The sequence below is a fragment of the Moschus berezovskii genome, chromosome 14, assembly GCF_049115385.1.
Source record: "Moschus berezovskii isolate FMDL1 chromosome 14, NW_MosBer_1.0, whole genome shotgun sequence".
Classification (NCBI taxonomy): domain Eukaryota; kingdom Metazoa; phylum Chordata; class Mammalia; order Artiodactyla; family Moschidae; genus Moschus; species Moschus berezovskii.
Genome location: NC_142473.1, coordinates 63,312,963 through 63,323,168, shown reverse-complemented (window position 1 = coordinate 63,323,168; position 10,206 = coordinate 63,312,963). Strand labels below are relative to the sequence as shown.

The 10,206-nt window shown below is 37.6% G+C and overlaps 1 protein-coding gene across 4 annotated transcripts in view; it reads right to left on the bottom strand.

Annotated features, from left to right (window-relative positions):
- Positions 1-293: 293 nt before the first annotated feature.
- Positions 294-10,206, bottom strand: part of METTL15 (methyltransferase 15, mitochondrial 12S rRNA N4-cytidine) — a 221,251-nt gene continuing 211,338 nt past the window's right edge. For 3 of the 4 annotated variants that reach the window (XM_055423756.2, XM_055423755.2, XM_055423757.2), the window contains one exon: positions 294-4,113. In XM_055423756.2, the coding sequence (XP_055279731.2) occupies positions 3,668-4,113 (446 nt within the window). In that variant the 3' untranslated portion in view covers positions 294-3,667. The remainder of the gene's footprint in view (positions 4,114-10,206) is intronic. The other variant, XM_088843203.1, reaches the window with a different exon arrangement.

The window sequence follows — 10,206 nt, the reverse complement described above, 5'->3', positions numbered from 1 at the left end:
CATACATCACATATTACATGAAATAGAAAAAAATTGATATTATTAGTGTCTTCCCCAAAAATTACCCTAGAAATTTCAAAGATTACATAATAACCAACATACAACTGTCAAAACAAAATGAACATACAAAATAGGAGTATCAACTAAAAATGTATGTAGTTATTAAATTTCATTTCTTAATGAGAAATTATTAAAACTGTTAAGAACTGATGTCCTACACAATGGGATCTATGTTATATAATATGACTGGCAGAGGCAGTTAATAGAAAGATTCAGAAATGCAAAACAACTGCTTGTTTTATATAATTTATATTTTATTGGAAAAGCAATATACATTCATTTTAGTAATCTGTTTTTATTTTCTATATGTACTGTATAAATTCCCCAAAACCATTCTCCGTTTTTAATCATTTGAAACTCATCATGTATTTGATTATTCATCCTACAACTAAGAGGAAGGTAAGAATGATTGTCTCAAACAGCCTAATTATAAAAAAATAGATAATGTACTTTGACACTACAATATTTTGAAGCCAATTTTGTGTTTATTGAAGCAGGGATTTTTTCATGCATATTATTCAAGATTTTTTTTTCTTGGTCAGAGTACCAGTTTCTTAAGGCTGCCATAATAAACCACCACAGACTGGCCGGCAGAAGATAGCAGAAATTTATTCTCTAAGTGTTCTGGAGGTTGGAAGTCTGAAACCAAGGTTTCAGCAGTTATTAATACCTACTGTTCCTGAGGGAGAATCTATTCCATGCTTCTCTCCTAGCTTCTTATGGTTGCCGGCAATTCTTGGTGTCCCCTGGTTTGTAGATAAATCACTTCAGTCTCTGCCTTTGTCTTCATGTGGCATTCTCCCCTCTGTCTCTGTCTGTCTTCTCTTCTTATAAGGACACAGACATATGGGGGTAAGGGCCTTCTCTGCTCCAGTATTACGTCTTAACTGCTGCTGCTGCTGCTAAGTCACTTCAGTCGTGTCCGACTCTGTGTGACCCCATAGACGGAAGCCCACCAGGCTCCCCCGTCCCTGGGATTCTCCAGGCAAGAACACTGGAGTGGCTTGCCATTTCCTTCTCCAATGTGTGAAAGTGAAAAGTGAAAGTGAAGTCGCTCAGTCATGTCCGACCCTTAGCAACCCCACGGACTGCAGCCTACAAGGCTGCTCCATTCATGGGATTTTCTAGGCAAGAGTACTGGAGTGGCTTGCCATTGCCTTCTCTGGTCTTAACTGCTAACATCTGTAATAACCGAATTTCATAATAAGGTCACATTATGACGATTTGGAAAGGACATGAATTTTGGAAGGATGTCATCCAACTCAGTCATGCAGGCAGCTTCCAGTTAACATTAATGAAAAAAATTCCCATGTTATATAACATCCAAACATGACTGATGACATAGGTGAATCATTCTTGAATATTACATACAATCTTTTGTATTCTAATCATATACTTACCTACCTTTGGGAATCATTCTCATTCACAAATATGACTTACATACAGAGAGGAACTTACAAAATTCTTTAGGAAGGATTCAGAGGATTAAGCTAGGTCCATTCATTTCTAATATGAGCACATTGCTCCCTAGAATATTTTCTTATTCTGATTTCACTGCAGAATTCTTCAGATTTGAATGTGCATGTGTACTCAGTCTCTTAGTCATGTCCAGCTCTTTGCAATCTCCTGGACTGTAGCCCGCCAGGGTCCTCCGTCCATGGAATTTTCCAGGCAAGAATACTGGAGTGGGTTGCCATTTCCTACTCCAGGGGAATCTTTCTGACCCCAGGGATCAAACCCATGTCTCTTGTGTCTCCTGTGTTGGCAGGTGATTCTTTACCACTGTGCCACCTGGGACATCCTCAGGTTTGAACAGTCTTTAAATTAAAAGTGGTAAACAAACTTTAGGACTAAAGTTAACTATTACAGAGGTAGATAAAGTAAGTCTGAGATAAATTTAAGTTTTTAATTCTAATCTTTCGCCCATCTAATTATGTTGATATTTTATTCACTGGATTCACCAACTTAGGCTCTACTGTAATCACAATTGATAAGATGAATTTTTCCTGTATTTGAATAAATAGTTTACTGAGCAAATTAATAGTATAAATATGACTTCAAGGGGAACTACTTAAGAAAACAACATTGACATGTACCTTTAATCAACATACCCATGTATCCTTTGACTAATTATTGCTTATTCATTCTTTGAGTCATAAATCAAGTACCATGTTGTCAGTCATGAGATTTCATCCCTATTGGATGAATTTATGGTACTTTATGGAGCCTGGTAGGCTACAGTCCATGGGGCTGCAAAGAGTTGGACACGACTGAGTGACTAAACACAGCACAGCAGAGCATACTACATCTATACAGCCCTTACCACTTCAACGATTTTATATTAATTTTTGTGATTAGTTAACTACCATCGCTCTTCTTTGCTAGACTATAAACTCCACAGGACTGGTACTTTGGGCTATGTGTATTTTACTCACTTTTGTTTCTTTGCCTATTTCAGTACTTGCATCATAACTGAATAAATGAGAAATGCATACTTATGTATAAAAAGTAATGTGAATTATGAATTATTTTCAACAATTTGTTAAAGAATCCTTTACCATGTGAACTCCTGAGAAAACATTTTACAATTAGTTACTATTTATAAATAAGAACATTAAAAGCACATTGATTTTAGTATCTGGAATAGATGATAAACTTTTCCATTTCAATAGACTTTGACTATTTTGAATAGCTCAGTTTAAAAATGCAGGATTCAAATGATAAGAGATTTTACTATTTGTCAAAAGCATTCTGGGCTATTACTATAATAAACACAATTGAACAAATATAAGTTTTATGAAACATCCTCTGTGAAGGCTATTAGAGCAATTCTACATTTTTAGTTTGCAATATATGAAAATATGGCATATATCATACTGAAAAATCTCTTTAAAACAATGAACACTATAGTTCAGTATTTAAATTTATCAGTGTAATGCATTTTTAAAATAGTAATACTTATATTTGAGAAAGCTATTTCCAAGGAGAAAAATTAAAATAAATTCCATGATCACTATTAACTATTTGAATCATAGACAGTCTGTTGCAAATCTGAATATCTAAATTCAGAATTTGGGCATGCAGATAAAATTATAATCTCTCTTTTGACAACTTGATTTTACATACACATATTCTCCTCTTCTTTTAAAATATTTCCTGGTTAAAGAAAGGATTTAACCAGAATTTAACCATTTCAAAAGTCAAATATATTGCTAAGATAAACATACTTTTCCAGTTTTGAGGTACTGCTGCTCCTTGAATTGAGCTTTCTACGTCATGCTAATATTTCTTACATTTTCTTTTTGAGGGGAAAAAAAAAGCTAAATACCAGCTAGATCCACACATATATAGTTACATAACTTCATATATCCCACACTTTCTTACATTAGGTTGTCCAGGAATATCACATGAGAAACTGTGAGGAAAATCTTGAAGGATTAGATGATGAAAACTCTCTCATAATTTGATAGCTGCTCTAAGCTTGGCGGATCGTCCTCTGGGGTTATATAACTTCATATATCCCACACTTTCTTACATTAGGTTGTCCAGGAATATCACATGAGAAACTGTGAGGAAAATCTTGAAGGATTAGATGATGAAAACTTTCTCATAATTTGATAGCTGCTCTAAGCTTGGCGGATCGTCCTCTGGGGTTATCCTGTACATCTTGATCCTCTGGAGTAAGTACCTTCTTATGCATTAATTTCCACATTAAAGGGGCCTTTCCTATAGAGACGCCTTCCTTGTTTTCCTGATCTGAATCCAACTGTGATTTTTGTATCACCTTCTGTCTAGCACTTAGGTTAAACCTTTCTGTCATGCTTATCCCAAGCAGGAATCGTTTGATGATGCGATCCTCCAGTGAGTGGAAGGAGAGGGCAACAAGGTGACCACCAGGCCTCAGAAACTTCTGAGCTGTCTTCAGTCCTGTGTAAAGTTCATTGAGCTCATTGTTCACAAATATGCGAAAAGCTTGAAAAGTCTTTGTAGCAATATGGGTAGATCGCTGTAGCAAATCTTTTCGTGCGTAAAGAGCAGAGGGAGGAAATGCACCTACAGACAGATTTTGTAAAAACAGGAAAACAAATGGGTCACATTACTATTTTCCACTGTAAATTTACTGGGTTGTGTTTTATATATATTTAAGCAACTGTTTCCTTAGAGAATTGTGTCATTTCATCCATATTTCTCCATTTTATTTCCAAGCATTTCATCAAAGTTTAAAACTACTGTGTCAGTAACATCTTTCAGAACTCTTAAGGCTAACTGGAGTCAAATAAGAACAAAGAAAGACAAAAGGCTGAACAAATATTTGAAGAAATAATAATGAAAAACTTACTAACTTTGATGAAAAATGTTAACTCTCAGCTAAAATAGTTCAATGATCTCAAATAGAATAAACACAGAAAACTGCACCTACACACATCATAATTAAACTACTACAAGCTGAAGATAGTAAGAAAAACTCTGAATACAACAAAGAAAAAAAAATACTGGAATAAAACTCAAATTGTTGAGGGAAAAAGAAAGCTGTCTTCCAAGAAAACTATTTTAAAACCATTCTTCAAAATTAAAAGTTCAAAGACATTTCAAATGAATTGTAAAAATGAGACAGTTCATTCCTAATAGCTTTAAATTCAAGAAATGCAAAAGCCAATACTTCAGTTTGAAATAAAATAACATCAGGTGATAACGTGGATAGAAGATAATGAAAATATGAGTGATATATGAAGATGAGAAATACGTTTAATTTCTTAAAAGACAGGACTATCTTTCCGTCATTCTTAATTTCATTAAGTCAGGACTCTACTGCAAGGAGATCCAACCAGTCCATTCTAAGGGAGATCGATCCTGGGTGTTCATTGGAAGGACTGATGCTAAAGCTGAAACTCCAGTACTTTGGCCACCTCATGAGATGAGTTGACTCACTGGAAAAGACTCTGATGCTGGGAAAGGTTGGGGGCGGGAGGAGAAGGGGACGACAGAGAATGAGATGGCTGGATGCCATCACCGACTCTGTGGACATGAGTTTGAGTGTACTCCGGGAGTTGGTGATGGACAGGGAAGCCTGGTGTGCTGTGATTCATGGGGTCGCGGAGAGTCGGACACGACTGAGTGACTGAACTGAACTGAACTAAGTAAAATTATAACGATATTGTAGGGTTTGTAAATTAGACATAAATATATTCTGTATAAGACAGCAGTAGCACAAAGGATGCACAGAGTGCATAAATGAAACTACACTATCACAAGGTTCTTGTATTTTATGGGAATTTAAAGTTGCATATTGTGGTCTCTAAAACACTCAATAAAGATAAATTAATAGAGAATAAAAATAATCCACAACATATTTTAACATAAAAGAAGGGAGATAAACAGGAAAATAAAAATGAGGCAAAGAGAAGACAAATAGGAAAAATGGAAGACAATATATCCAAATATAAAAATAACCACATTAAATATAAATGTACTAAACATCAATAAAGATGTAGAGACTGTATGACTGAAAACTAGCAAGACCTACTGATACACCGTCATTGTCGAGACCTAATTATACATTATACCTAATTAACTATATAATTACACATTATAAAAATGTACATTAAATTTAAAAATAAAAATAAGCAAATAACTGTGAAAAAGTATATCATGTAGAGAGAGTAAGCATAAAAAAGCCCAGAGAGACTATATTACATTAGACAAATAAACTTCTTAGATGGAGAACTGCTGTGCTGTGCTGTGCTGTGCTTAGTTGCTCAGCTGTGTCTGGGCGCCAAGTACAAAAGACTGTGTCACTAGTCCGACTCTTTGTGACACCATGGACTACAGCCCACCAGGCTCCTCTGGCTATGGGGGTTCTCCGGGCAAGAATACTGGAGCGGTTGCCATGCCCTCTTCCAGGGATCTTCCCAACCCAGGGATCAAACCCAGGTCTCTGCATTGCAGGCAAATTCTTTGCCAACTGAGCCACCAGGGAGAATTGCTAGACCCCAAAATAAACATTTCCTATAGAGAAAATAATCAAGATAGCAGTAAGATACAATTACAAAAGCATATGCACCAAATAACATAGTTCCAAAATTTTACACCTCTCAGAAAAATGACCCACATTTATATATGCAATTGTATTTTGACCAAATGTCAAGTTAATTCAATGCAGAAAGAAGATTTTCAAAGAAAGTGATTATATATACAAAATAAAATGAACTTCAACCCTTACACCTCACCATACACAAAACTTAATTCAAAATGGATCATGAACCTAAGAGCAAATACTAAAACCATAAAATACACATCTAACAAAGGGAATCTCACAACTTAATAATAGTACACATTTTAGTAATCTGTAACTCTGGTAATAAAGTGCATTAAGACACATCTGATTAATCATTTTAGGAAACTGGATTAGAGAGGGGACAAATAATATTTTATATGTATCTCAGAACTGAGAACCTAGCCATCTGACATTAACCAAATCAGTGTAATGTGTTCACTTTTCCCTCCACAAAATCTACTTCATTGAAAGGCTAGAAAACATTAGACACTAGGGAATTTATCTTCCAATAACCAAGTCTCTCAGAAAAAAAATTCAAAGTTGAAGAGGGAGTTCAACTTCTTTCCCTTTGATATTCAATTTCTCCATTTTCCAGGGAAAGAGTTTTAGTCACTGGGCAATGTGTTTTAAAACATTCTAGGGATACTTCCAGAAAAACATCTATTTCTGCTTCATTGACTATGCCAAAGCCTTTGACTGTGTGGATCACAATAAACTGTGGAACATTCTGAAAGAGATGGGAATACCAGACCACCTGACCTGCCTCTTGAGAAACCTGTATGCAGGTCAGGAAGCAATAGTCAGAACTGGACATGGAACAACAAACTGGTTCCAAATAGGAAAAGGAGTACGTCAAGGTTGTATATTGTCACCCTGCTTATTTAACTTATATGCAGAGTACATCATGAGGAACGCTGGGCTGGAAGAAGCACAAGCTGGAATCAAGATTGCCGGGAGAAATATCAATAACCTCAGATATGCAGATGACACCACCCTTGTGGCAGAAAGTGAAGAGGAACTCAAAAGCCTCTTGATGAAAGTGAAAGAGGAGAGTGAAAAGGTTGGCTTGAAGCTCAACATTCAGAAAACAAAGATCATGGCATCTGGTCCCATCACTTCATGGGAAATAGATGGGGAAACAGTGGAAACAGTGTCAGACTTTATTTTTGGGGGTTCCAAAATCACTGCAGATGCTGATTGCAGCCATGAAATTAAAAGACGCTTACTCCTTGGAAGGAAAGTTATGACCAACATAGACAGCATATTAAAAAGCAGAGACATTACTTTGCCAACAAAGGTCCGTCTAGTCAAGGCTATGGTTTTTCCCGTGGTCATGTATGGATGTGAGAGTTGGACTGTGAAGAAAGCTGATCACTGAAGAATTGATGCTTTTGAACTGTGGTGCTGGAGCAGACTCTTGAGAGTCCCTTGGACTGCAAGGAGGTCCAACCAGTCCATTCTAAAGGAGATCAATTCTGGGTGTTCATTGGAAGAACTGATGCTAAAGGTGAAACTGCAAAACTTTGGCCACCTCATGCGAAGAGTTGACTCACTGGAAAAGACTCTGATGCTGGGAGGGATTGGGGGCGGGAGGAGAAGGGGACGACAGAGAATGAGATGGCTGGATGGCATCACCGACTCGATGGACATGAGTTTGAGTGAACTCCGGGAGTTGGTGATGGACAGGGAGGCCTGGCGTGCTGTGATTCATGGGGTCGCAAAGAGTCGGACACGACTGAGCAACTGAAAGAGGGATGGGATTTGACCACAGTTCGGCCTCATGTGAAATCCTTTGCCCATAAAAGATGATGTAGAAAAATCAATGCAAAAATGACAAGAACTTCTGGGATAGAAAAATTGGAGATACGAAGGACAGTAAAATCCAGGGAGCCCCTGAAGATAGCTTTGAATTGCTTCGCCTACAGGGAGCCCTGATATGGTGTGATTCATGGGGTCACAAAGAGTCGGACATGACTGAGCAACTGAACTGAACTGAACTGAAGGATCTAAACAAACATGTATGATTTAGAACTTGAACTTAGACACTGCTTCAGGAAGGCTGCATTCCTGAAGACCTTAAGTGATTCAAACCTTGCCTGCTGCTGCTGATGCTAAGTCACTTCAGGAGTGTCCGACTCTGTGTGACCCTACAGACAGCAGCCCACCAGGCTCTCCTGTCCCTGGAATTCTCCAGGCAAGAACACTGGAGTTGGTCGCCATTTCCTTCTCCAAACCTTGCCTAATTCAACACTAATTTTTTCAAAGGGGAAATGTAATACAAAATATATTTTAATGTACATGGATTTTAATGTAAAATAGGAGGCAAACAGTCATGGAACATATGGATCAATAAATACTGTAGGATATTTCTGCTTTAAGGCTTAAGTTTTTTTCCTAGCATCTCTAATATTTTGTAGAAATTAAACTATGGCTCAACATGGTAACTGCTTAGTTTTCCTTGTATTTTATCACATTTTAAAGATATATATTTGAGGATGTGGTTTTTTAACATAGCCCATTGAATTAACCATGCCTAGATATGTGACTTAGCAGCAACAGCAGATATGTGTTAACTAAGTAGATGAAATGACAGAAAAGGAGAAAGCTTAATTAATACTTTGTTGATATTATCATTAGATATATTTTGAAAGCTAATAAAATTCAGTTCAGTTCAGTTCAGTCGCTCAGTCGTGTCCGACTCTCCATGACCCCATGAATCACAGCACGCCAGGCCTCCCTGTCCATCACCAACTCCCGGAGTACACTCAAACTCATGTCCACAGTCGGTGATGCCATCCAGCCATCTCATTCTCCATCGTCCCCTTCTCCTCCCGCCCCCAACTTTTCCCAGCATCAGAGTCTTTTCCAGTGAGTCAACTAGTCGCATGAGGTGGCCAAAGTATTGCAGTTTCAGCTTTAGCATCAGTCCCTCCAATGAACATCCAGGATTGATCTCCTTCAGAATGGACTGGTTGGATCTCCTTGCAGTATAAGGGACTCTCAAGAGTCTTCTCCAACACCACAGTTCAAAAGCATCGATTCTTCGGCGATCAGCCTTCTTCACAGTCCAACTCTCACATCCATACATGACCACGGGAAAAACCATTGCCTTGACTAGACGGACCTTGGTTGGCAAAGTAATGTCTCTGCTTTTTAATATACTATCAAGGTTGGTCATAACTTTCCTTCCAAGGAGCAAGCGTCTTTTAATTTCATGGCTGCAATCAGCATCTGCAGTGATTTTGGAGCCCAAAAAAACAAAGTCTGACACTGTTTCCACTGTTTTTCCATCTATTTCCCATGAAGTGATGGGACCAGATGCCATGATCTTTGTTTTCTGAATGTTGAGCTTCAAGCCAACCTTTTCACTCTCCTCTTTTGCTAAAATAATGAAGTAATATCTGAAATCTCCATGAAAGTGAAAGTTGCTTGGTCGTATCTGACTCTTTGAATTCTCCAGGCCACAATATTGGGATGGGTAGCGGTTCCCTTCTCCAGTGGATCTTCCCGACCCAGGGATCAAACCCAGGTCTCCCGCTTAGCAGCCGGATTCTCTACCAGCTTAGCCATGAGGGAAGCCCAAGAAAACTGGAGTGGGTAGCCTATCCCTTCTCCAGGGAATCTTCCTGACCCAGGAATCAAACCGGGGTCTCCGGTTTGAGCTATGAGGGAAGCCTCGAAACCCTCATAGAAGTTCTACATAAACAACAGCATTGGTTCATTTGATATGAAAAAATATGGTAGGCATTTTTGTTTACCAGCTAAAATGGCACGTTCCTGTATCATAATTATAGTTTACAATTCATGTAACCAGCTAGATATAGAACTATGAGATTCCTAATTATTTTAATTGAAGAAATCTGTTTTTATTTCAAAGTATTTAGATAAAGTGACTTTATATTATGCAACCTCAAGTTTATATAATTCATGCTCACATTAAGTGAATTCACCCTACATATGAATCTGGAGCTCACAAATTAACACCAATGTAACTAGATAAGCTTGTCTTTATAAGATCTAATTAGGCCTTGTCACTATCAGATCACGGAGAAAGAAAATAAGAGCTTTCATTTATATTTAGGAATAGATGC